Source organism: Onychomys torridus, chromosome 1, assembly GCF_903995425.1.
Source record: "Onychomys torridus chromosome 1, mOncTor1.1, whole genome shotgun sequence".
Taxonomy (NCBI): Eukaryota; Metazoa; Chordata; class Mammalia; order Rodentia; family Cricetidae; genus Onychomys; species Onychomys torridus.
Genome location: NC_050443.1, coordinates 141,296,083 through 141,323,824, shown reverse-complemented (window position 1 = coordinate 141,323,824; position 27,742 = coordinate 141,296,083). Strand labels below are relative to the sequence as shown.

Below are 27,742 nucleotides of genomic sequence, written 5' to 3'. Positions count from 1 at the left end.
CGCTGAGCAGGGTTGCTGCGCCCTCTTGTGGACTGTTTCTTGACCACATAGATTTTTTTTAGAAGCTCTTGGAATCTAAAGGGCAACGTGAGATTTTCTTCTTTTTAAAAAACTTATTTAAGTTTAAAAAACAGTTTTAAGTTCACAAAAAGCACTTTCCTTGGCATCTCCTGAGCCCCACAGTTTCTTCCATTATCAACGGCTTTTTTTTTTTTTTTTTTCAAATGGTGGAATGATATTGCCACATCACCCAAAGACTACAGTTCATATCAGGGTCCACCGTTGGTAGGGTACATTCAGTGGGTTTGAACATGTGTAGGATGATATGAATCCATCCATCACTACAGTAGCATCCAAAATATTTTTGTGACCTTAGAAGCCCTGGACTTCACCTACCATCCTTCCAGTGTACAAACCCAGGCAACTACCAACCTTCTTACCACTCCATAGCTCCCCCTTCATTTTCATAGCTCCCCATAAATCTCCATAGCTCTCCCCATCTCCATAGGTTTTCCCAGAATTTCATATAGCTGGAATCATATAGAATTTATCCCGTTCGGCCATTTTCTTTTTCGTAACACACACCTAAGTTTTCCCATTGCCTCATAGCTCATTTCTTTTTTAGCACTAAATAAGATTTCCTGTCCCCATGGTTAGCTTTGACTTCAAGCAAATCATATAGGGAGTGGCATTTCAGTGAGGTGAGGAGAGACCAGAACTGTGTTCCATCCTCCATAGTGCTCCCTAGCAGTGGGAGGGCTGGCGGATGCCCAGCAGGGGTGCGGGTGGGGTGGGGGGGTGATAGACATTGAGAAGTAATCCACTCAAGAATAAACTGAATAAAGGAATCATGCAGAGTGTCTCCCCCTCCCTCTCTCCCTCCCTGCTGAAGTTGTTTCTCTCTGTTTACCATGTGAGTTCTGGGTATTGAACTCAGGTCACTGGGCTTAACAGCTAGCTGCTGGAACACATTTGGAGAGGTTGATATTGGATTGGTGGACAGTGTCCAAGGAGACCCCAAATAAAGGGTTGAAATGGGAGTTAAAAATAGCAGAGTTTAAAAAGTCTTCTTCATAGGGATGAGGAGAGGGAGGTGTAAATGATATGGAAGCCCTCTGGAGGATGTCTTGGGGCAAAAGGCGTGTAAGCAGAAAATAGACTTACTCACCCTTGGGAACCTCTCTAGGGTGGACAAAGAGGGAAGGAGCAGCCCTCAGCAGCATTCCAGAACCCCGTTGGGGGCTTAACTTGGATCCCAAGCATCCCTTTCGATTCTCCATCCTCGGATATGAGCCCCCTTTCCCTCCTGACTTCATCCCGGAAGCGGTTACCTCTCTCATCTTCTCTATCCCCAGAGTGAAAATGTAGGAGATGACGATCCATTCCTGAGTGGAAGGCCAGCGCTCCATCTTCACTAACACAATGTAATTGAAGAGCATCAGATAGCCGATATATGCCAGCTGCAAGAAAATACAACACAGGACTCTAACCACAGAGGCCTGGGAGCCGGGCCCTGGGTAAGACCACTGCGTGGCAACGCCGAGCAAGGTCAGTAAGCCAGTCAGGGAAGCCATGACGAATGAACTACAGAGTTTTAAACAACCAAGAGGATTTATTTATTTTCTCTGTGCATTCCCATGGAGGTCTGAGGACAATTGGCAGAAGTTGTTTCTCTCTGTCCACCAAGTTCTGGGGATCGAACTCAGGTCACTGGGCTTGATGGCAGATGCCTTTACCTGCCGAGGCACCTCTACCTCAAACATTTTTTAAAAGGGCTATAGTAGTTAAACTAATTGAGTATGCAGTGTTTGTTTTTGAGCTTTCTATGTATCTCTGCGGCCCTGGGGCCTTGCTTGCACCTTTGTGTCACCATGTAGGTAGGTGACATGCCAATCACCAGTTGAGTGTGTGTGTGTGTGTGTGTGTGTGTGTGTGTGTGTGTGTGTATTCTGGTGTTCTGTCTTAGAAATGAACCTGGCCTATCAGGGCTCTTGCTTAGGTACACAGTTGACTTTCCATACTAAAGTGATTGATACAGTATTTGAAATATACCAGGTAGATTAATGCCCATCAGAAGGAAAGAAAGACTCATATAGTACTTATAAGTTGGTAAAACTACAGTGTAAGCTGCCTAGATTTAACCTTAAGGCTCCATTTCCATTTTCTCCTGAGTAGATAATATCTGCCTGGTGTTTTCACCTACAGTGGTTGGCTTCTTAGGGAGGATTCCGACCTCTTTTCCACTATACTGTGATCCTGCTCCACCCTGGTCGGAACATTTGAGTATGCCTTCTGCATCTTTGAAACAAAATAAGGGAAAATAAAGATGTTTACAGGAAGGCGTAGGGTGTGTGGTCTGTTGTGCACCAGAGTGGATTGAATCATCCGGAGGCTCCAGCATCTGGAATTTGAGTCGTGATGTGACTGGCTGGAATGCTAGATGTGGGGAAACACTCCTCAGGGCCCAGGCTTGGAATCTGTTACTGAAAGATGCAGTGATGTCAGTGTGGAAAGAGAAGAATTGGTGGTGCTCTTGCATAAGAAAACTTACCCTGAGGGGGATGGCGGATGAGTGAAACATCCTGGTGGGCAAAGCCTCAAGTTGAGCAAGGCGCTGACTGGCCTCAGGGGCTCTGAGCAGGGACCTAGAGTGAGCTGACTCAAATCTGCACTCTCTGGGGGTGGTGTGGGAATGAACAGGGCAGCATGGGGGCAAGAGGATTGAGGACTGGAGGTGAGGAAGACATTGAGTGACTTTGGGGCTGTAAAGACAAGTTAGGAGGCAGAAACTACAGCTTGGTGGAGATGAGCCATGTGGGACCAGAGCGATGTCTTATCTACAAATGGGCTTCTTCCCTCATTTTCGTAAACTGAATAGACTTTTAATGTAAATCAAAGGTACCTCTGACATGCCTGTGACATTGATGACACATGTCCAGGTACAACTGTGGCACAGAATTCCCTTTTCTGATAAGCCAAGACCCGGACATGGTAGGCAAACACTCTACCACTGCAAGCTACTCTCCAGCCAGCTTTTCCTTCATCTAAAGGGTGAGACTATGCCAGAGGTAAAGGATACTGCATCTGGAACAATCAGATTGTGACAGAGAGTGAGTGCTTCAGCTGCTGAGGGTTAGCTGAGCTCCTCCACCTGGTGATTTGATTTTTGTATCCCCATGACTACTGTTACATTATCCCGTGCCTAGGTTCCCATGGCCCCCCACTTCAGAATCCCTAGTGAGTCATGGAACTTGTGCACGAGAGAGGCATCCTTTAAAAATTGGTTCCAAGTGTGACTTGGTTCACATGGTTTCAGGTTATGATCAAGAAAACACTGCTATGCTCTGCAGTCCTTGTATGCATAGTTACAAAACACAAAGGAAGGAAGTCAGTTGGTAAGACTGTCTAACACACTCTCTTTCCTTTTACCTGCAATTGCATCTGTCTTCCTGGTCACTTCCTTCCTTTTATTGAAAAAAATTCGGTTGCTTCAAGGTGGAGTGACGCTTAAGTGCTCTGGTTTTAACATTTTACGAAGTTCAATGCAAAACATTCCAAGGCACTGTCTCCTCTTGTCACACGTGTCACACCTTGGCCCAGTGACATGTGAACTCATTTCTTCAGAAATTCTGTGTCTTCGAATTTAAGTGACTTTCCTAACAGGGTTCATCCTCTGAACTCAGGTCTAGTGTGTGTGAAGGGAGGAAGGTAGGCAGAAAAACTTAGAATGGTGCTTGGGTTTAAGTTTGAGCTCATGCATGTCATCTTGTGGAAGTCACCTAACATAGGGACTCTGGGGAAGAGCTTGTCATGACTGGGGAAATACACATTGTGTCCTCTGATCTGCGGTCGTTGTACCTTAAACTTCAATCTTCTCCAGCTCACAACTGAGAAATGTTCTCTGCACAGACAGGGGCTGTGAGCCAATTAGATCTCTGCTTCCTTCCATCTTGGAACTTTCCTCTGGGAAGCTGAGATGAGGACAGGAGGTCATACAGGAGTGAGGTGGGTGCTCATCTGGACAGTGTCAGAGAGGAGGAAGGGACACTTCTGGAAATCAGAGAGAAATAACCTTACAGAGAACACAGGTCGCAGCAAATGGGACCACCGATCTGATAATGAAGTTTGTTGTTAAGCATTGTTGGGGGTCTCAAAAGCTTGGCCCTCTCATTTCCATTTATTCACTGTGAAGCCTGGGTTTTGTCAACATTGGAACACAAATTGCTGGAATTGTTTGAATATAACTGGGGGAATTTAGTGTGATGGATTGGCTGAGGCTAACCCAGTCAGTTCCGGGAAAGAGAGCTGGACACCTAACCCCAGGTGTCAAAGATACAGCTCCTGTGGTGCTTCGAATGAGAATGGCCCTCATACGTTCATGTTTGAATGCTTGGCCTCCAGTCAGTGGCTCTTTGAGGTTTCAAAAGACTCACAGTATTTTGAGTTAGCTTTCTCTCTTCCTATTTGCAGATCAAGACGTAGACTCTCTCAGCTGTTCCTGCCATGATGCCTTCACTCCACCATTGTGGACTCTCACCCTCTGAAGCCACAAGCCGAATTAAATGCTTTCCTCTATAAAGAAGCCTTGGCCATGGTGTTTTGTCACAGCTATAGAAAAATAACTAAGACAGCTTCTCAAAGCATGCTGCAAATGGTATTTAAGCAGTGTGGTCCAGGTTTCTGTAATCATTAGAGACACCTGGGGCTTCTGGTAACTGCCTCCCCACTACGTCCACAGACTTGATTCAGTTGGGTCCATGATAGATCCTTGAATTGGGATTTCTAATAAATGCTTTTCTATTGTGGGCATTTAAAAAATAGTGGGCTAAAACTCACTACTCTCTGTGCTGAGTGAGGGCTTTTTAACGCTATCTGCTCATTACAGTGACCTGGGGAGCTCTAATGTAGTACCCAGAGGGATTGCATCTGAGCCCTGAGGGTAGAGGCTAGGCGTGAGCATGTTTTTAAAGTGTTCCAACAGATGGACATGACACATGCCTGTAATCCCAGTCCTTGAGAGGCGGAGGCAAGGTAATCAGGAGTTTGAGGAAAACCTGGGTGAGACCATGGTTTTAAAAAACCAAACCCAAACCAAAACCCAAACCAAAAGTGTAATGGGTGATTCCAATGATCTTGATCTGGAGGTGCTAAGGCTGAGAGACACTGGCCAGGGCACTTTTGATGAAAAAGCATTTGGGCTGAAAATTGCCGGAGTTGAGTCAACGGGGAGCAAGAGAATCAAGGAACTCAAATGATGGGACTGCTGAACCCCAATGAAGAAGAAAAAGCAGATGACTTGAAGGCTACACGAGGTCAGTGTCCATCCCAGTGCTGGTTAATTCTGTATGCAGTTCCTCACACCAGCTTCTCTTATGCTTTAGACCAGGAATCTGCTAACATTCGCAAAAGGCCACAGGACGAATCTTCAGGGTTCTATAGGTCAACTTCTTTTTGTTGTTGTTGTAGCACATATGTGGTCAAGTGTAGTAAACACTGGAATTTGAATTTCTTATTTTAAAATGGATCTTTTTTTTTTTTTTATTTTAAAGCTTATTTCAACCTTTTAAGGAAAGGTTAAAAACAAAACAAATGAAAACAGGCTGGGGTTATAGCTCAGTGGTACAGCACTCGCCTAGCATGCCTAAAGCACCGGGGGTGATAGACAGCATCACAGAATAATGCAAAAAATAAAATGAATTTTAGTGTGTGGACCATAGGAGTGGAGTTTCCTTTGTCTACAGTGCCCTCCCCACTTTTTTGGTTGTGATAACTGAGTCAGAAGAATTGAAGGAGAAGGGCAGATGTTGTATTGATGAAGTCATTGCCGGCCTCAGGGAGATTATTTAGGAAGCATCTGGATCCTTGCTTAAACACAGTAGCTGCTTGACAAATGATATTTCTGTTGTTGTGTGGACAGATGAATCTGGCCTTGATTACCTCTCAGAAATGTGACTAGTGTAGGAATAACACTAGTTACTCCCACATTGTACTTACAGATCAGACACTATTATAAGTGTTTTATATCCTTCAACACATTAATCTCCATGAAGTAGAGAGTAGTATTATTTCTATCTTACAGAAGGGCAGAATGGGAAAGTAACTTTTCTGGGGTCACACAGCACAGAAGGACACAGGTAGACCTATATGTAGCCAATCTTTTCTCAAGCTACTTGCAAGTCACAACTCTGCTGCTTCCTACAAGGCAAACTTGAAAGAGTGCTTCTGTAAAGAATTTAACTGAGTTTTTGAATGTGTGCTATTTTGAGGTGGATATTATTTTGGAATGTCAATACTTTTAAAATTTTATTTTACTAAAATGAATATAAATGTGATATCTGTTTTTTATATTCTCTCATACTCTATTAAAATCATCCTTTGAATTTGCGGTTTCTAACTGGTGGTAGTTTTGATCCCACAAATGCCTGGAAACATTTTGGCTGTCATCCTTAAAGGACAGAGTGTGGTACTGGCATCTGGTGGCCACAGACCAGGATGCTGCTGCATGGCAAAGAATTATCCTAGCTAAAATATCACTAGTGCTGAGGTTGCAAAGTCTTGCTTTAAATCCAGTGTTGAGCATTAACATCCGGGACTGCACAGGAAGCAACTTAAATGGTCATCTGAGCCCTTGTGTTCTCAGACCTAGATTACCCTGTTGTTGACTCAAAGGACAGCTCTGCAGCTGGTTGTGGGAACGTCTAAAAGTCCAGAAGCATTGTCCTTCATCTGGTGGAGCTCCACCGGGCTGGACAGAATCACGGTAGGCTTCAGGGGTTCTCAACCTATGGGTCATAACCCTTTGGGGGTCAATGACCCTTTCTACGGTCAAAAGACCCTTTCACAGGGGTCACCTAAGATAATCAGAAAATGCAGATTCATACCAGTAGCTAAATTACTGTTATGAAGTAGCAAAGAAAATAATTTTATGGTTGGGAGTCACCACAACATGAAGAACTGGTAAGGATCAGAGCATTAGGAAGGTTGAAAACCACTGGAAAACGTCAATGGAAAAGAGAAGGGTGCTCCAGCAATGTCCCTTTCTATGATATTAGATGCCATTTCATCGACAGCCTGTGGCTTTGCAGGTAGGGAGTATATGTAAGGTGTGATTCCTGGAGAATATTTACCAGAAACTAGAGGTTTTCTTGCTTTGAACTGCATGCATGCTGTTTAATTGTGCCTGAGTAAGAAAGTGTGACTGATGTCATCACCAGGTTGGAAGTTGTTACTTATAGATGCTGTCTGTCCATAGAGGTGTTACATCTACACCGTGCTTCAACCTGGCCCACCAAATGCTCCCCTAAAGCCCAGGATAAACATCTGTAATGGGCCATTCTGTTCTCATCCATGCAGCAACACAGCAGTGTTCTGGCAGAGGACATTTGTTTTCATGTCAAACTAACTCACACACATCTCACATCTGTATCTATTACTTCTCAGCTCCCTCAGTTCCTTTACCTTCTGTGGTGAGCATAAAGGCAGTCTATGGAAGCTGCCCAGGGAAGTCCACATACACATCTTGTGAAACTACTGGAAAAACAAGGTCACAGAGCTTTCATTCCCGCACACGTGGTGCTTATAATGCTGCCCAGGGGAAACCACACTGGTGCTTGAGAAAGGAACACCCACTCCTGAGGCTAGCCTTTTGGAAAGGGGGATGGAAAATGCTTACGGTGTAGAACCAGAATTTCACAATGGGTGCATTGTAGAACTCATAGATCTTGCGGCCCACAGGGATGAGGCGGTGCCTGCTTTGGACTTCTTCTTCATCCTTTTTTCTGGATGACTCCCCATTGTTTCGCCCCAACATCGCCTATAGTGGGAGAGAATGGAGACCATCATGGTTGGGCTCTCTAGGCCATGCTGCAGAGGAGGAGTGGATGCTCATGACACCCAAGAGCTCACAGAACCCACATTGAAGAGTATCAAGGCATGCCTTTCCTCTGTGTGAGCTTGCACTATATTAGTATAAGCTGTGTATTTCTTCTACGGATGGAAGGCTTGGGTGATATTAATTGACCCTTCTTTTCTTTTACAACCTGGACCCTCTGAGTGAGGTGGGCAGTGGGATAGACAGAGTTCTGAGAGGGATAATGAGCACTGTTTGGGAAGGCCAGGCTACAAGAATCTGTCCCAATTCTGTTACTTTCTTTCCATATGTATACTTGACATGTGAAATCTGGATTTAAATTCTGTCTATACCCGTGTTAGTGACTTTCCAGTCAAAGGTGGATTGATTGGACCAGCATCCATTATATATATCCAACAAGCAGGAGTATTCAAGTTATAAGTTATCTGAAGTGCTTGAAGTTTAGTTAGGCTAGAAATAGCTCTACTCATACCAAAGCATGGGCATTGGTCCCTCCATTTTAAACCTTGTAAGACTGGAATTACTGCTGTTGCCAATTTTATGGTAACTCCCGAGTACACAGCTTTCCTCTGCAACCAAGTGGGTTAGGAGAAGGATTTGAGGCAAGCCTGATCTGCAATGGTCCTCATCTCTAAGTTGCTGGAGATCTCCATAAACATGGATTCCCTTACTGTTCATCACAACAGTAGCAGTATGAGTAATAATGATCAAATATTGCAAAAACAGCAGAATCTAAGAACAGGAAGACACAGCCTGTCTAGGTAGCAAGCAACAGGATGTCCCAGAGATGACTGAAGATCCTAATAGTGAAGGCTTGTGGGCTTTGGATGACTCAGATGGGAGGTGAGTGCTAAGATGAATACTCAGAATCTGTGGACTCTTGGGCAAGTTATTTCAACCTCTCTGAGATCTACTTTCTTTAGCCATAAATTAGGCTATGCTCCTTAGGGGCATTAACACATTAACATCTGGCACCTAATTAAATGCTCAGTAAGTAACTAGGTAGTCTTCAGAGTAAACTCAGACCTTCTTAGATACTCTTGCCCTGAAGGGTCCTTCACCAGAAAGGTGTGCATGCTTTGAGAGTCTATAACAGGGCAAAGTATTGACTTTAATTCTTCAATATTATTATAAGATATATAAAGTTAATATACATTGGTGGGAAGTTGAATTTTTTTCTTTTTTGTAGATATAAGGTGAATGTGTGATGTATGTTCATATGCACACATGTGCATGCAGAGGCCAGAGGAAAATATTAGATGTGCTGTTCTGTCACTCTCCATTCTATTCCCTTGATACAGGATCTCTCACTGAACCTGGAGCCAGTCTGGTAGCCAGTCAGCCCCAGTGAACCTCCTGCCTCTGCCTACCCTCCCAGCACTGGGGTTACAAGTACCTGCGACCATAGCTGGTTTTTATGTGGGTCTGGGGACTTGAACTCTGGTCCTTATGTTTTTACAAAGAGTTCTCTTACATGCTTAGCCAATTCCCTAAGCCTGGCATTCTTAACAAATGTGAGACTAGGATAAGACATACATTATAGCCGCTCAGAATTGACAAGGATTTGGGATAAGACACAGTACTTGGCACGTAAGTTTGAAATTAAGAGATCTAGTTATAGCAATGATTGCAGTTTGTTATGAAGTTGAGGAGAGAGATAATTACTACGTGACTTAGTTTTCAACCACCTGACACATATATACAAAAGTTAGTTTTAAGTATTTCAATGATTTCCTCATAGCTAGTTCATTCAACTCTATGACACTCACAAAGGTCCATCTAATAGCATTTCTGGGGAAGCGACCTCCATTCCTTTGTATACCCTAGTGAGAAAGGTGCCTTGATAATGGATAGGAAGATTCACTCAATGGCTATCATATGTATCTATTTTCATCAGTGAATTGAATCAATATTCTGATGGGTTAAGTACAGGAGAGTCCTGTTAACATTGGCCACTGGCCTCAAGAGACTGACGGAATGAGAAGGTTGTCCTATAGTCTATGTAATAATTATTCTTCTCCTGTTCTGCTTATTTCTATGTCCAACAATCCAGTGCCATCTGGGGATATGATGGAATGAAAATAAAGATAAGTTGGAGGATTTTAGGTAGCTTAGGGAGTGAAATCTTGGGGTAACCTCCAGGGTCAGTGGCTTTCCTAGCAAAGTACAGGTAGCCCTGGCACTCTGCACTGGCTGGGGCTTTTTTAGGTTTAAGTGCAGGATGGCACATTTACTTGGTCATGCAGGTGAAACAAAGCATTGCCGCATTTCCTTTGTTCTTCACATATGTTCTGAGGGGCGGGTACATTTGCAAAGTCTTGTCTTTCACAGATTTTATCATTTCGTCAGTTCCAGCTTTAGCAGCTTAACTCTGATTTTGTTGATTTCTTTTCCCTGTAGTCAAATATTTCCTTTGACATTGCTTAAAGCAGAATTTAATAGGGCCATTTATGTAGAAAAGAAACACTTAAAATAGAAAACAAATATATTTTTTCGTAGGAAGAGAGGTTTGGACAGGGTCAAATATATCATTGTTCAGTGCAGATTTGAGACCCTGCCAGCTGGTCAAAATGGAGAAAGATCCTTTGAGGTAAATTAAGCTGCTAAAGGCTATGAACATGGTGCAAGTGGAGACTGATATTCTTAGGTGTCATTTTGGAAGCAACCAAGGATGTCCTAGTCTCAGAAAGGGTGCATTCAATTTGCTAGAAGCTCAAATATCATCCCTGTGAAGGGAATGGGCTTGTCAACAAGCTCCTTTCCCCAATCCTGTCAAGGGTGAGATGTTCACCAGAGATGCAGCAGTGGACAGAATCTGCCATCAGGGTGAAAAGAGGCTCCCTTTAAAGACAATGCTGCCCCATTCAAAGCTTATAGCCCATACATCCTCACCTTATTCTTCTCTGTGAGGTTTCTGTTCATCACAACACCTCCTACTCAGGTTCACAGTGAACAGTGTTGGGATCTATTACCTGGCAAACCCATTAGGCTCTGGGACTGGAGAGACATCTTTTACTGTGACTTCTTGAAGGATCAGAGTCCCCAAAATCTCTTAGGAGACAAGGGGAGTTCCTTCCTCTATACCCAACCACTGAGAGCATCATGCAGCTTCTGGCTGTCCTTCAAGAATGTTTGCCTGTGAGGGAGCCACACCATACTTGATCTGGGATGCTTGGCATCCCTTGGAGGCTCTCTACTCTGTGGTGAATTAAATCCACTAAGTAGGACCATCAGAGAATAGAATAGAAAATAATTCTCTCTTGCCCTTGACAATTGACTGAGGTTGTTAAATGTATAACAATAGCCAATGGAGTTTGCATGCCTGGATGGATTCTAATCTCACCTTTGCAACTAATATCTGGGTAAATGTGGGCAATTTAATCTCTGAGTCCTTGCTTTGTAATCTAATCTGGGAAGTAGAACAATGTAAACCTGATGGGCATGATGTGGTCCCATGAGTGTGGTCAGATAGAGTGAGCAGTACCATTTCAACAACATAAGCAAATATTTGTTAATGTTTAGTTATTAGTCTAAGTGGTTTACATGTATGTGGCTAAGCCGTTTACTCTTTAAACCACATAACTACCTGCAAGGCAGACAAAACTATGCTCCCACTCTTGAAGGGATGAAGTTGTGTTTAAGGTCACAAAGCAAGTAGGTGAAGGGGGCAGGATTCTGACTCTGAAGCACGTACTCTTTCCCTCTCTGCTGAGACAGCCAGCAAGAATTCAGAATCAGCACTAACCATAACTAAAATACCATTTCTCATCTGAGGAGTTCAGAGATCAAAATTACGACATGATCTGCAGAGAAGGCGAGGTCTGCTGCTGTTGCAGGGCAGGGCAGATGCCTACACAGATTTTTACAAAGATCTGGGGACTGAAACCAAAATTGGCTTTTCATCCAGTGAAGGGTCATATCTATCGACAGATTTCCGGGAAGGGGTTCCTAGAAAGAAGTCCTGTGCATATGGAAGAAGAACATGCCTCATTGTAGTGCCAATAACGAGACTCATGCAAAGTCTTTTTTTCTCCTGACCCAAACCAATTTTTGTCTTCTCCTCTTACAGCTCCTTCTGGGTCATTACTCCTGTAGCCAGTGGCTGGGGTGGTGAGGGAGGCTGACGTGCTTTAGAACTGTCCCTATGGAGTTACTGTGTGATGCAGCTCTCCCAAGCTATGAAGCCCTATTTGTCCCTTTAATAGCACAGGCTATTTTTAGCCTTTGAACACAAGCCAGTGGCAGTCATGTCGCTTGGGTGGGGGCTGTGGGGAAGTGGTTCCATGCACAGCTATCTTGTTCTCTCTGCAGAACAAAGCATCCATGTTCTATAGTTGTACCAGGAAGCACTAATAAAAGCTTTCCACACAAACCTCAGAATTCAATTAGTGATGCATTTGTGACTTTGACCCTGAAGACAGACACAGGCGTAGCTTCCGACCAGCAGAATGGCCCCAGCTCAGCAAAGCTGGCTGCTCCCAGCTCATTGCTTCCTGTTCTTCCTTGCATGTTAAGACTGCCAGTCACATCATCGTGTTTATAAGCGGATGCTTGCCTAGAAAATTGAGGGCGTCTGGCTTTGAATCTCACTGATTTGTTCTGCAGCACCATTGGCAGAAGGACTTTACATATAGTTGCATCCTATAGCCATGCTGTTTTCACACACAGAGGAAACTTTCATGATACTGTAATCTCACACATGACCAGACCTGGCAGGAGGCTGGGGAACCCTTCTCTCAAGCATGATTGAACCTCAGCAATATGAATGTGTGAGTGGACTGCAGGAGTCACCCCAGGCAGAAAAACTTACTGTGAGTTCCATGTCCTCTTCATCTTTCTCCTTTGTGGTCTTCTCTGGCTCCTCTGGCTCCTTCTCTTGGAGATGAATTTCTTGGGCCTGAGTCATATAAGGCATGTCATCTTTATTCTTGAACTCCAAGCTGAGAATTGAAGGAGGAAGTAGAATTCCCAGAATTACCTAAAGCAATAACAATGATAATAATAATAATCACATTTAAAGGATTAAGATTAGGGTGGTTGCTTAGCATCAGAGAGCCTGAGGTGTGGCATATGAATGTGTGTGGGTGCACATACATGCACACACACAGGTGTTGCGCTTGCTGTACAGGAATGTGGATACCTGGAAATCTAGACACACAAGAAGGTGACTCTTTTTGGACCATCTCAGAAATACTTATTTTGCCCAAATATATCTTATCCTATTAATTCTTACTTTATGGGGGAAACTGAGGAAAGAGCTTTTCAAATCAAAGGTGGAAAAATATGAGATCTCCATTTAGTTGTTAGATAGCACTTGGCCTTGTAAAATCAATTTGTACATGTACTGGCATTTATTTGTGAATATATCAAGCAGAGGTGATGTGTTAGCTGATGATTTCTGTAAAGTATTGTACCTTGAAGGTGCGTGTAGAAAATCATTTTATCTACTGGAACATTCTGCTGGCATTAGCTAATGTACAAACAGAAACATCCCTCCCCCACAGAGATCTCCGTATTCATCAAGAGTAGTTGGTCTCCTCACATAAAAGCTCCAGGAAGGCCAACATTGCCTTGCTCTCATCTGTAAACACTGTGTGAAGCTCAGAGTCAGGATACTTGTTACATAGGTCTTTTTTCATGGCAGAGCAATCTCCTCCATTGGTAGAAAACAGTGTCTTCCCTAGCTTCTCTCAGTTTTAAAATGGTTCCAGTGCACAAGGCTCCCCATGATGAGCCTCCTTGAAGATACTGCACCGAGAGGAGGGACTCAGACAAATCCTGAGGGGTCAGTGAGTATCATGCTTCCACGGGCACAGTCCTATGGTTCTGAAATACCCATGGGGACTTAGGGCCAGTCAGGAGAAGAGGGTCAGAAATGACTCTGAATTACAGGTGTTTTGGGAGGCTCAAATGTCATGCTGGCAATCTTCATAGGGTGCAATGTCCTGCACTTGGGGCTGAGAACTTGCTTAGCTGTTCTGAGGCCAGGCCTGCTTGACTACTAGCAGCTTGACTCTGGAATGTAGTACATGACCCACTTCATAGAACCATTTTTGTAACTTCCAGCCAAGAGCCCACAAGAAAGGTGGAGTGGGACAAACAGTGCCTGTCCAGGAAGACAACAGTCAAAGAAGGCAGGATGCAAAATTGTGCAACACGGTCACAACATCATACTGTATACTAGCAATTTGTTAAGAGAGTAGATTTTGGCCAGTCTTACCACATGCAAAAAAGGGTAACTGCAAGATGATGAACATGCCAATTTGCTTGACTCTCTTGTTATTTCACTGTATATATTAAAGCATCATTTCGGTATCTTAAATATATATAATTAAAAACTGACATCATAAAAATTAAACCAAACACCCTTCCATTTTTCTCTTGTTCATTTCTCTATCTTTTTAAAAATTCTTTTACTTTACTGCTTTCCTTGAAAAATCACTAAAAAGGATTAGTGGAAGCAAAAGTTGAGCTGAGTGTGTAGCCCAAAGGTAGAGAGCTTGCCTGGCACATGTGGGGCCCTGAGATCTTCTCTAAAAGGAATAAGGTAAGAGTTTCCACCCAACTTTCTGTTCTTAAGAACAAGTCCAGTACACGGTCTGTTCAATACCTGAGAGAACTGCTACAAACAATTAACTACATAGTTTCTTCTTGTTTTTCCTTAGTTAATTTATATAGTTATCTCTATATAGCATCTTAAAATGGGCTTGAGTTGTGTAGACTGGCCTGTGACTTGCTTTTCCTCATTCCTGAGAATAGACCAGGGGCTAGGGATGTAGCCACTGCCATGTGTGAGGTTCTAGTTTGATTTTGAACTTTTTTAAAAAGTGAGTAATGTCTTGATAGACAAATCTTTCTCAGCATTAGTTCAGTTAAAATTTCTCAAACTCATGCTGTCAGAGCCCATGTCTCTATGATATGATATAATGCAAGGATAGCCTTGGTGGGACCAGGAGGGTATTCAGCCTCACAGGGCACTGAAGGGTGGCTTAGGGGAGACTCCTGTAGTAGCATGGCTGTGTAAGAGTGTACAGTGCCTCTATGGGACCTGTGTGTACTCTTCATCTATGGATCTGAGACAAGATTCTAGTTTAGTAGGCCTCAAGATCTGCCCTCAAGACCCCCAATCCATGGCCTGTGAAGGTAGAGGAAGAACAATCAGTCAATGACTAGAGTGTATGCAGACTGCCTTCTTAATGTGGCAGACCCCAAGTTCAAATCCTTGACTCTAAATGAAAGTCACATCTCTACGGAGATTGTAATGAATAGGGGTGGCTTAGTACCACCTTCCAACACAAGATAACCCCTAGACCCACCATAGATTTGGCTTGGAAAATGCCAATCAACCCTTGGACTCTATGGCAAAAGATCTTTTTTGTGTATGCTGACCTTGAGGCCTGAGTTCTTGCGCATGCGGAGCCGGCCCATCCACATGTCAGTGAGCAACATCTGGCTGCATGTGTGTGCAATGAAGTCACGGTGCTTGGCGGCCACAGCCAGCTGCAGGCATGTGGCATTGCTCCAGTTCTTTAACTCATATGTTAGCAGTTTCATGGCCAGCTGCTCATCCTGCTTGTAGGATTGGTCCAAGAGTTCCACAGCCAGCTGGCCAAAGTCCCTGAAAGACAATGCATACAAGAGTCATTCAGGTCGACTTGGAGACATCCATGAACAAAGATGGGCCCCACTGCTCAACTGTGAAAGGTAGCTTGCTGTGTGAATAGCTGTTTCATATAAGGTTTAGTCTATTTACAAAGCCACCCATCAACATCCTTTAAGTATTTACTATGTGATACACACCATATCTAGAACTGAAGATGTAAAGTCAAAGCTTGATTCCTGCACTCAAGACCCCCAATTCAAGGCATGTGAGGATAGAGGCAGAATAATCAACCAATGATTAGAGTGCAGTGTGTCTTCTTAAATGTGACAGACCTCAAATTCAAACCCTGTTCTTGCCAACCATATATGATCACAGCCAAGTTACTTATATTCTCTGAGAGATGATATTCTTAATTGGATGAATTACATGATGATATGACCTGTTGCTTGGGCAAATGAAAGGATGAATGAAATCGGTGTAATCTCTCTGTACCTTTATGCAGCATTGTGCACAGTAAGGGTAAATTACTCATGCCCATCCTCTGTGTGCTCTACTGGGGTGACTTTGTTATCCCATAAGCTTTTGTGGAGCTCAGAACTTCTGGCATTTGGAGTCTACCTTTCCTTCTTCCCCACCCTCTTCAGGAATGGCTAGCCAACCTGGAGTTGTGGTTCAGCTCCTGGGAAATGTCATCAACCATGTCATTCTCAGAGGCCTCATGAGCCATGGCTTTACAGAGCTTGCAGGCCACCAAGGCTTTGGCCATGGCCTCCTCTCCATGCTGCCAGAAGAACAGGGCCATCTTCTGCCTCTTCATGAGGACAGCCCATACCATCAGCTCATGGAAGGGGAATGGGAAGTGGTTGATCTCAGGGTCATCCAAGTCAATGTCCACCTCTTCTTCCCGCTTCTTTGTTGTCTTTCTTCCTCTCCTCAAGGGAATGTCATCCTGCAATTTTAGAGAAACAAGAACAGGCTGAGTGGAAAATGAATCAGATTAATTCATTACATACTTTATGTATACCTTCCATTGGCTCAGCTCTAGAATCACACTGAAATGGACCAGACCAGTTCTTATCCTAAAGAGATTCAAAAGCTCCTTTGGGGCCAATTTAAAACTAAGACTTAGAAAGGCATACTCAATTACCAACATGTCAGTTTATGCTTTACTTTAAACAATACAACATTTTCTAAGCTGGGCATGGTGGTGAATACCTAAAATCCCAGCAACACCTTGGAGTCAGAAACAGGAGGATGAGAGTTTGAGGCCAGGCTAGGCTACATAATGAGAATCTGTCTCAAAAATTCCAAAGATATTTTCATAGGCCATTTTCTTTCTTTTTTTCTTTCTTTCTTTCTTTCTTTCTTTCTTTCTTTCTTTCTTTCTTTCTTTCTTTCTTTTTTGTTTACTTTTGTCTGTTTCTTCTTCCATAGGTGTGGCTGTCTATACCTCATGATGGACAGCTTTACCATGTTTCTTTTTTTCTTTCTTTCTGAAAAAGCAAGAATATCCTATACTTGTGTTTTCACATAACAATAATAAACAATGAACCAAAGATGAGAACAAAACTGCTCAAGTTTCTGCATCCCCATTAGATGCATCTGTACAAGTCTTTGGTTCTGTTGCCATTTGTAAATATTTCTAATTAATTTTGCCTATGGAGTTTATACACTTGGTTTTCAAGTTAGTAGTTACAATGGGATTTATTTATTTTTGTTTTTCCCCCAGTGCTAATATAAATTCATTGTGGAATTTTAAAAGCTACTGTGAGCTGCTACCATGGTACTTGGAAAATCTTTATTTCCTTGTTTTAGAATCATGCACTAGGCCTTATTATTAAAATGAACTCATATATCTTTAAATACATGAGAAAGAGAATAATTAGCACTAATAATGTGAGCAAACACTAACCTCCATTCCCAGCAGTTTCAAGGCTTTGGGCTGTTTAAAAAAACGTTGTGAACAAAGTTAGATTTTTTTCATTGAGGTAAGAAATGAATTCTACTATAATGCAAATAAGTGATATAAGAACTCTACGGTACCATATAGCATTAATTTTATGTCATGGAGTAAACACAATAAAAGGAACATGTTTAAAAATTTTTTTCTGGAGAATTAGGGATGTTGTGATTTTGGTGAACCACAGTGAATTAGGAAACTGAAGTGATATAATTGAAGGCTTACAATGACTTTTGTGGGTTGAAGTTTCTTTCCCTTTCCTATAACTGTCCACTTGAGGGGCACCTCCAGGACATCCAGCACTTGACTAAGTACTATGATCTGAATGTTTTCTTCCTCATCCATCCCTATCATATGACGAAATTCTAACTGACAAGGTGTTGGTATTGGGGCAGGTATTTGGGGGACAGTGTTAAGTCATGATGGGAGACACCATCTAAGAGAAAGTTATATCCTTATCAAAAAGGCTGATGGGAGCTTGTTTGCTTTTTCCCATGTGAAGACACAGCCAGAAAGTGCCATCTGTGAGGCAGAAAACAAGCCCTCAGCATAAAGTCAGTCTGTTGGTACCCTGTTCTTGAACTTAGAGCTGTGGGCCATATGTTGATGTTGTTTATGAGCTTATGGTATTTTGTTACAGCAGTCTGAGCAGAGAAGACATAAACAATGAAACAATCAACAGATCAAACTAGATACTTCTCAAACCTCTGGAAAACTATCATGCAGACACTTGGAGTATAATTCAGAACGTTTGTTTAGCTGCTTCCTCTGGCTGTCTTCCAGCGCTGCACAGTAGAGCGAGGGTGTGTGGGCCAGAGCAGGTGCTGCTAGAGGTACAAGTGGCCCTGTCGCTGGGGAACATCAGCGCATAGGAAGTGGCTTCCCTGGCCATGCTGGGAATGTGTACAAGGGTACACCTGAAGGCCACAGAGAAGGCCACTCGGGAATTATAGAACTTGCTTTGAATTTAAGAATGGGAGAACAAAATTACACCCATGGGCCAGGAGTGCCTATTCTGTGTGTTCTAAGTGCATCGGAGCAGTGGGTGTCATTCTGGAAGCTACTGAGGACATAAGAATTATGAGCTGACAGTTCCTGCAGATTTGATGTGATTATATAAGTTAGAATAGCTTGAAGCTGTCTCCCTCTTTTTTCTTCCAGCTTCTAAAATTACCACAAGTCTAAGTTTTTTGTCTTTCTTCAAACATTTTGTTCCCCCTCTCTCGGTTTTCTAATAGCCCCCCAAAATACTTTCATTAGTGAAAACTTTGTTAAAAAAAATCAGAAAAACAAAACCCAAAACTTCATAAAATAAAGGGAAAACCATAAAACTCAAACATTAAGAAAATCATAAACATTTTTTTTTAAAAGAGAGAAAAAAGAAATAATCATGCTCACTACCAGCTGAGACTGGCAGCTCTTGGGATGTCATTTTGGGGTCTTCAGGGTCCCCCAGCCCCTTTCAGAGAGTGAAGTCCAAGCTATGTTTCTAGTAGTAACACACCTTTGAGATTCCACCTTGTTCATGAAAGCACCAGTGGCCCAAAGCAGTGGGGCCCTAAGCTTGACATGAACAATGGCGGTGGAGAAGCTTGGCTACTGTCCTTAGATCCCACTGCTAGGCACAAAACAAACCAACCAAATAACAACAAACCACACAACCAAACAACCAACCAACAAAAACTCGCCCTATTACCATCCTGTGGGATATAAGCGGAAGCTGTCCCTGCCTGGTCCACTTTTGCCACAGACTGACCCAATGATTCCTGAGGAAAAGTGCATTTTTTTTTTTTCCTGGAATTGAGTTGCAGACATAAAAAAATGCAAAATAGAAAACAAAAATAAACAAAAACAAAAACCCAAAACCAACCAACCAACCAACCAACCCCCCCCAAACAAAACAAACAAAAAACAAATCCTCCCCCCAATGGAAAATCATTTTTATTTGAAAGAAAGACTAGCAGAGAAACTGCAGCACCAAACAGATGTTTTTAGGATGACCAAAGTGGGACTGTCACCTCAAGGAAAACAACAGATAGAATTTGTTTGGCTAGTATTTTAAATTTAATAATAAATTTCAATAGTTTGAATGGAAAAAGAGGGAGGTGCACTTTCTGACTTTTTAATTCATTTTCCCTTGGAGACAAGAGGCCAAATACCCCAAAACCTCTCGACCCCAGTCTTCCCCAAACAACCTGAGGTCATGCTAGAAGCTCACCCTTTTGGGGCCAAACAGATTGTGGTAGAGGGTCCGGAAGCGCTTGCGTGTGTAGTTGCAGCGGTAAGCCCCGCCCATCAGGTACTCAATCACCAGGCCAATGTCTATGAGGCTGATTCTGTAGTCCGGGGGCAGGTTTCCCTGTTGGGGTTGAAGGGAACAACAGACAAACCCAAAAAGACGGCGTGGTTTACTAAGGGTTCATTGGCAAGTGTTTTGTAACTATTTTAGAGTAAAAATTATAATGAAAAAAGAAACATGAATGTATTATTAGGCTGGTTAATTAATTCACCTTAAAATAGATCCAACCGAAACCTGGATACTCTCGCTTGGAAAGAAGACATAAGTTAAATAAGAAGATGCGGTAATCGCCGGCAATAACAGAAAATCAAATTATTTATTCAAGTCTTCAGCTGGGGAGAAAAAAACACCAGTGTAGCAGAAAGAAACACAGGCTAGACAAGGCAAGGGCTATCATTCCCAGCTTCTAGATGCAGGGTCCCCTGATGCTCCTGAGCCTCTCTCTGACCCAGGCCTGTCTCTTGCAGGCCCTCTGTTTTCTCCCCACTCACAAAAGGAAGACTTCTCTCAGAAGATGAGTGTCGCTACCAGGGCGAGGACCACTTAGAGAAGCTCAATTCTACTTGAACACAAGACCTCTGTTAGCTGGTCACATACACTGGCCCACCTGCAGCCCCCAGTAAATAGTAGGGAACAGGGTCAGCATTTCATAGCGTCAGAATGGAGCTGTATTGAGTGTCCGTTGTGCTTAAGGGTGTGTGTGTGTGTGTGTGTGTGTGTGTGTGTGTGTGTGTGTGTGTGTGTGAAGTGTGACAGGAGAAGACATTTTAACATTGGAATTAAAACTTTCACAAATAGCTTTGTTTGGTTGCAGAGAGGGCATTTAGGATAGAGCCCAGGACTTTGTACATACTAAGAAAGCATTTTGACATTGAGGCACATCTTAAAGATTTCTTAAAGACCCAGAAGTATGGTGTATCTTTTAGTTTTTATTAAAAAACATTCTTTTTTTGAGTGCTGGTTCCAGGAGTGGAACATGGGGACTTGTTCATACAGATGGTTCAAAAGAGGATTCTTGGAGTCCAAAGAAAGAAACTCTTCTCTCTGGTAAGTCAAGGAAGAAGGGATGCACAGTGAATTGCAGAGGGCATAGATGACTGACTGGCAGCTCTCACTGCCTGTTTAATTCCAGATGCTGGCCAACATCCTCTGCCAGTGATGGCCCTATATCACACACACTGTGGGAAATTCAGAGACTGTGTAAAGGTTTGGACCGGGTCCTACCTACTTCAGTGTGTTGGGCATCTGTATGTCTCATTGCCTCCTCCGGTGGCTTCTGAGTCAAGCCTGGATTTTTGGAAGCTCTTCTTTACCACCTAAGGCTCAGGTGGCAATGGCAGTTCACCTAGGGATCTCCAGAATGTGATATGGGAATCTCTGTAGGTAGGGAATCCATTGAATTGGTTAAAGGAGGCTTCAGTGTAGCCTGTCATTCAACCTATAGTTTTAGATTTTTCTTGAATATTTTTATATCTTTATACTTGCCATGCCTTTTATAACATGTGGGGTGTGGTTGGTTCTTGTGATTTTTGTTGTTGAAAATATGTATCAATGAAACAATGAAATTAATTGATGTGGCTGGGATCCAGCAGGGTTGGGCTTTTTGTGTTATGTTCTCTTCAATGAAATTAGGTAGCTACACTCTCCTCATCCCCCCTGGTTGGGGTAACTACGTCCTGGGTAGGCTCTAAAGAGAACGGCAGCCTTGCTTCATGATGAGGATGATGGCCTTAACTTGGTGTGGTCTGCATACATCAATGACAAATCATCTATATTGCTTATGCCAGGACATAATTGTTGGACAGAAGGGGAGCTTTCATGTATTTAAACCAGGAATTCTGGCCAGAGACATGAGTCCCCTGGGCAAACAGCAATGGGCTAGGCTCTGTTAGCTCAACCCCATGTGGCTTGTATCCTTTCTGTATCTCACTTTATGCTCTAAAATCAGGTGACATGGACTGTTGCTCCTCAGGCTCCACCTGTTTCTAGAAGCCCAACTGTTAATTAGCACCCATCAACTGCTTTTATTTTCTACTGCTATCCATTGGGCAAAGTTCCTTGTGCAGAGTGCTCAAGGTTGGTGTCCTCTGGAGTTTGGTGTGGGGGTTTGGGGCTGGTCGAGGAACCCATGTGGATAGACCTGTGCTCTCACTTCACCTGCTCTGGAGGAGGCAAAGAGGGTGAATGGCACCTTGAATGCCCAACAGGTAGCGACAACAGCCTTCTGGAGGAGTCTTCCTTTGCTTTGGAATTAAAAAAAGAAAAAAGATACCAGCGTCATTCTTGTTCTGTCTGCTGTTTCCTAGTCCTGTCCCCACCCTGTGGGTCATGACTTCAGTAATGGGCAAAGCCTCAAGAATGATTTCCCATTTCATGCCTTAACAACACAGGACAGGTCCCAAGATTCAAGTGATTTAATAGAGAGGATTGGGAGGCAGGTTGACAACGTGAAAATGTTGTCTTCATGCTATGAACCATTACTTGAAGGTAAAATTTAAGTCATGCCATGCTTAAAGATGACTCTGAGAGCAGTTCAAACTCACAGGTTGAATCTGCTCTTCAAAATGAACTGTCTTTGAGTGTCAACTCATGGTATGGCTGTCAGATTTTAACTATTTAGGAACATTGATTTTTTTTTCCTTGAAATTCATTACAAGCCTTGAAGACAAGCTTGTTTCCTCCAGGATATGGAAAGTATTAAATGATTGCTGATTTTCAGGTTCACCAAAGGAGAGTATGGAAAAGACTTGGGGGACAGGCTTGACAGGGGAAAAATCATCACTGGATAGGACACCCAATCTGGGGAGCATTTGGGAAGAAAGGTGGTTACCCATGGTTTATTAGACTAGCAAAGTAAAAAAAACAGGTAATGAATTATTTTAAAAAAAGAATACAAATTTGCATGAATTTATCATATGGGCTTATGAAAATCTCCTTTTCTTACCCAAAGTTTCAAAAACCCTTCTTTCTTTCTTTCTTTCTTTCTTTCTTTCTTTCTTTCTTTCTTTCTTCCTTTCTTCCTTCCTTCCTTCCTTCCTTCCTTCCTTCCTTCCTTCCTTCTTCCTCTCTCGCCCCTTCCCTCCTTTCCCTTTGTCTACTTCCCCCTCTCTCTTGTATTCAGCAAAACTGGGTCTTAGTTCCCATGTAAATGGACTTTAAATCTTAATTTCACCATGGCTCTATGTTCTACTCAAATCACCCTCCTCTGGCGGTGAAGGACAGCACAGATAATCTGAAGTATTAACACATTTAATTGGCGAAAAAGAAACTACTGCTTAAAACATCTGGAGCCACAGATTGAGCAAGCAGCTACTAAAATGGCAGGTTAATTTTACAGAAGTGCAGACAGACTGGAGCCACTAGTCTAGTAGGAAAGCCATGAGTATAGTTGATGGATTTATGCATGCAACTGCTTCACGGAATTGGTTTGGCTTGTATCAGCTCAAACTTCTGGTGGATGGAGAATGCAATTCTTTACCACATTACTTGTAGATTATTCTCTAGATATAAAAGAATTTGACAGGCTTGGGGATTTAGCTCAGTGGGTAGAGTGCTTGCCTAGCAAGCACAAGGCCCTGGGTTTGATCCTCAGCTCAAAAAAAAAAAAAAAAATTGAGATCTTGAGACTAGCTTGGAAGCATTTCTCCTCACTCATTTCTGTAGGTTTCAAAGAACAACTGGGCTTGGACATGGCCTGATTGGCTTATGGTGATGTGATAATTACAAAATGTATCCTTGGGTTTGTAGACATAATTTACATTTAATTTAGAGATAGCTCACTTGATAATACATTTAAAGTCCAGAACTATGTTTCTAACTCATGTACATGTGTGTGTATATGAATATATTATGTATACATATACATAATATACACACACACACACACACACACACATATATATATATATATATATATATATATATATATATATATATATAAATGACTACTGGTTAAAATTTTCACAGAATAATATATATATACCTATAAGGAAGGAGGCCCTTACTCATTATATTCTTTAATTTTAAAAATTCAATGTCCTAAGACATTCTTAGATTTTAAACCTAGATTTTTGAATCCCCGGAGTAAGTACTTGGCCTAAATTAGGAAAAGTCATGTGGGACCATGGGAGAGATTTGTGCCTAGATATTAATTTCTTTCCCTTTCACATCTTTGAGAAACACACAACAAAGAGTCCCCTTTTCAGCTCATTTCATCCATGATCATAAACTGTTGATATGTCTGGTTCCTTTGCTGGCGAGAAGGCTATACCTTCCTTTCTTCCAATAGCCAGAGGTTCCCCTTACCAGAGACGGGAGTCTTCATTTCTTGTTTCTACTTTTTTTCCAGGAGAAGAAACGGAGCACAGGCATTGTCTTTGCTTTCCTCTTACTAGCAGTATGCTCTCCAAGTAAAAGGAGAAACTGTTTCTAGGCCAGTTCAGTGCCATTATGGGTGAGTTTTAAAGCCATTTCCTCCAGTTCCTAAGTCAGTGAGTAAATGAATGCTCACCTAACTATCCTCTCACTCTATTATCCTGTCACTCTTAAAGGTCTGCTTTTAGCTCACAACCCTTCTTCCCATGTTCTTAACATCCTTTTCTTATTAATCTATAGCGTTTTCAAGGTACATTAACAGCTAAGAAGCTTTAAAAGGGGGAAGAAAGTACTCTAAGGATATGCTGCATGCCTTCTAATAAGACTCTCAATATGAACAAATGCAAGAGGTGGCTCAGGGGTATCAGCTAATGGATAGTGGTCTTGCAAAGTGGAAATCTATGGAGAAGAGAAAGTAATATGAGAAATCTTGATCATTTATACTCAAGGAACTATAATTTCAAAAATCTCCTTGAAGATCAGGCAAGACCTTACTGTTTGGAAAGTACATGTGTGACTCGTTCCAAGGCTTGGTTTGGCTGATGGATGAGATTCTGGGACTGAAGCATAGCTGTATTATCAGAAAGCTCCACATTCTAACTGGACACAGACTAGTCTGAGGTGAGGAGATGGTATCATAGCTATTATTTTAGAAACGTTCAAAATAATTTATTGAACATGAGAGTCAAATGCTTTTCAGTGAATATGCTGAATATGTGGGACCTTAATCACCTGAGTTTAGTTTCCAGAAAAAATTAAGTCAGGATAAATTAAGCAAGAGGGGAATGTGTGAAGGAAAGGGGTTTTCTGGAGTGCAGATGCCAGTGTGGCTTGGCATGGGCCAGTCTGAGGAAAGCTGGGATCTCAGTAAAGTGGTGTTTCGGGTAAACAGGCCACACAGGGTCTGCTTCTCTTGATTGCAAGGGCTCCAGGCTTTGCTCACAAAGCTGGACAGTCCTCATTATAGTTGTGTGGAGATGGAAGGAAGGTTTGGAGTAGCAAAGGAAAAAAAGTGGACGTGGATTTTGTCTTTGTTCTTATATCCTTTACTCATTCTTAACTAAGGCCCAGCTGGTTAAAACAGGCTAATTACAAGCAGCTCCCACAGCCTCTGGCACTTTAAAGACAATATCAGAAGTTGCTTACAGTTTGCTAAGGGTCAAATCTAGTTGAGACTTTCTATGAGATGATGTACTTGTCCAGTACTTCTGATTCTCAGTTGAGAATAAAGCCAGTCCAGGACTTGACCTGAGTCCATGATGTATGGAGAAGGAATTAGTTCCTTGTCTAAAACCTGGAACGTGCTTGGCAAGGCCAGCAATGACCTGGGGCTAGGGTTCTGGGAGAACTGAGGTTTCTAATCCTGGGAAAACCCTTCCTTCCCTTCCTTGAAGGGCTGTGGTGCTGAGTCTGGGGTGCACTTAAAACACCCCATGTTCCCTTTGGGTGGCATTGCTTGATTAGCTTCTTTCTGACTCTGTCCCATTGTATGTTAGTTTTCTGATGACTCTCTCATTTTTTCCCTGCATACCATATATAAGGTGCTGCATTTAATTAACTTGCTTAGCATGTGACACAGCTTGTACAAGACTTCCTGATCCTATGGTCCTCCCTCTGAAGAACCTGACACTGAAGAACTACCTGCTGGTCCAGATCATTTCTCTAAGTATGTCCTTGGTTTCTGGGGTAGTACTGCAGCATTCCTAGGAGATAGGGAAGGTCTACAATTTCTGTGTTGTTCTTTGGAATTAAAGGTTCTGAAGTTAAGATACCCTTAAAAGAGACGTGGGCAAAGGATGCAAATACATGCTATGGTTGAACATAACCTTCCCATGTTCAACTTTAAATGAGAACATTATGTAACAGTAATAAAGACATTATAACCCTACTTCAGACAGTTTTTTAAAATTTATTTATTTTCATTTTATGTGCATTGGTGTTTTGCCTTCACATATGTCTGTGTGAGGGTGTTGGGTCCCCTGGAACTGGAGTTACAGACAGTTGAGAGCTGCCGTGTGGGTGCTGGAGGAGCAGTCAGTCCTCTGAACCGCTGAGCCATTTCTCAGCCCCCCTTCAGACAGTTTATGTGACGAGTAAATGAATTCAGGTGTGTAGAAAGCTTATGTAATCCTGGGTACCCATCACTAGTAGGCCTCACTCATTGCTACTTTTCCTTGGTAAAGGATCTGTGGTGATATTAGCATGTTCCTAATCACTGCATATCATCATACCCTTCAACCTCCTCCATAAACTGTGAATAACTCACTTTCACCCACCAGCTTTGAAAAAAAAAATCAAACGAATAGATGGACGTAAAACATATTTTGGAAAAATAGTGTTGTGAGAGTGGAATGCCTGGATGAGCCACCTTTTCTCTGCTTCTGACTATACTTTAGATGAAGGTAGGTAGGGTGTTGTGAGGAGCTGGCAGGAAGGTACTTCATGTGGTAAGCTACCATGGAAACCAACTCCCTAAACAGTAAGGGGCTTTGGAAAGACGTAGGTAATGACATAAATCCATGTAGGGAATCTGCTATAGAAAAGCATTACATTCAATAAAAGCATCTAAAACCATGGTGACTGGAGGAAGGACCACAGCAGCATCGTCAGCAGAGGTGTCCAAGCTACCAAGCAGACGCACATACATTGCTCTGCAGTGATGGGGGCTGGCAGGGAAATGGAGACTGGGCAGCTCATGCACAACAGGTACAGTCTATGACAGCAAGCACTCAGCATAGGGCCTCTGACCTGTGGTCTAGAGGATTCTTACCTTTTTGACATCCCTGACCAAGTGGTACAATGTATTTGAGGGCCCATGTCTCTGAAAATGATAAAGAACAATCAAACAGTTTTGCTAGTCAGGGGCTCCAGGTGGTCATGTGAGAGGGAGCTGGAAGGAAGGCTTCTGGCTGGTGGAGGGCAGCTCTTTGTTCTGCGTCTTGTTCTAGTTGCTCAGTTGTAGTTGTGACTTTGAAACCAAGGATGGCTGGATTTTTGGATCACATGTTCTCCAGAAAAATGTGTTTGAAATTGTAGGTTCAAACTTTGTAAGGCTGATTATCAACTAATAGATACCTGGGACAATTGTGTGGAATGAGCTAGTTTGCTAGCAAGAGAGAGCGAAGGGGTTTCTGACACACCACCATAGAAATGTCTTACTTTTATTTAATGTCGTTTTCCGAGTTGTCATTGAAAACTTGTCTCAAAAATGCATTGGCCAGCTTTCTCTGCAAAAGGCGAGGAAGTCAATAGTGAATGTTTATAGACTATGCAGTCTTCTCAAATCTGTTTAGCTGTTATTTTTGTGTGAAAGCAGCTATAGGCTATACATAAATGAGTGGTCTTGGCTATGTTTCAATACAACTTTATTCATGGTCACAGAAAATCAAATTCCATATAATTCTTTTAGGAGAGGGTTTTTATTGTGTAATCCCAGCTGGCTTCAAAATCATAGCTCTCCCGCCTCAGCCTTCTGAATTCTGGGTTTACACATAGATGCTACTCTATCTGGCCAGATTTCATAAATTTTCACATGTCATATAATATTGTGGCTTTCTTTGATTATTTCAACAATTAAATATAAAAGAAAGTCATCGTTAGCTCCCAGGCTGTACAGAAATAGTGGACTGGTAGTAG

The 27,742-nt window shown here is 42.5% G+C and overlaps 1 protein-coding gene across 42 annotated transcripts in view; it reads right to left on the bottom strand.

The window, feature by feature from the left end:
* Positions 1-27,742, bottom strand: part of Trpm3 (transient receptor potential cation channel subfamily M member 3) — an 819,880-nt gene that overhangs the window by 62,089 nt on the left and 730,049 nt on the right. For 16 of the 42 annotated variants that reach the window (XM_036207600.1, XM_036207631.1, XM_036207795.1 and 13 more), the window contains 9 exons: positions 26,877-26,927; positions 19,944-19,979; positions 19,652-19,792; positions 17,386-17,415; positions 16,133-16,422; positions 15,260-15,488; positions 12,681-12,848; positions 7,673-7,813; positions 1,332-1,460 (listed from right to left, as the gene is read on the bottom strand). In XM_036207600.1, coding sequence (XP_036063493.1) covers positions 1,332-1,460; positions 7,673-7,813; positions 12,681-12,848; positions 15,260-15,488; positions 16,133-16,422; positions 17,386-17,415; positions 19,652-19,792; positions 19,944-19,979; positions 26,877-26,927 — 1,215 coding nt within the window. The remainder of the gene's footprint in view (positions 1-1,331; positions 1,461-7,672; positions 7,814-12,680; positions 12,849-15,259; positions 15,489-16,132; positions 16,423-17,385; positions 17,416-19,651; positions 19,793-19,943; positions 19,980-26,876; positions 26,928-27,742) is intronic. The other 26 variants (XM_036207643.1, XM_036207675.1, XM_036207813.1 and 23 more) reach the window with 3 other exon arrangements.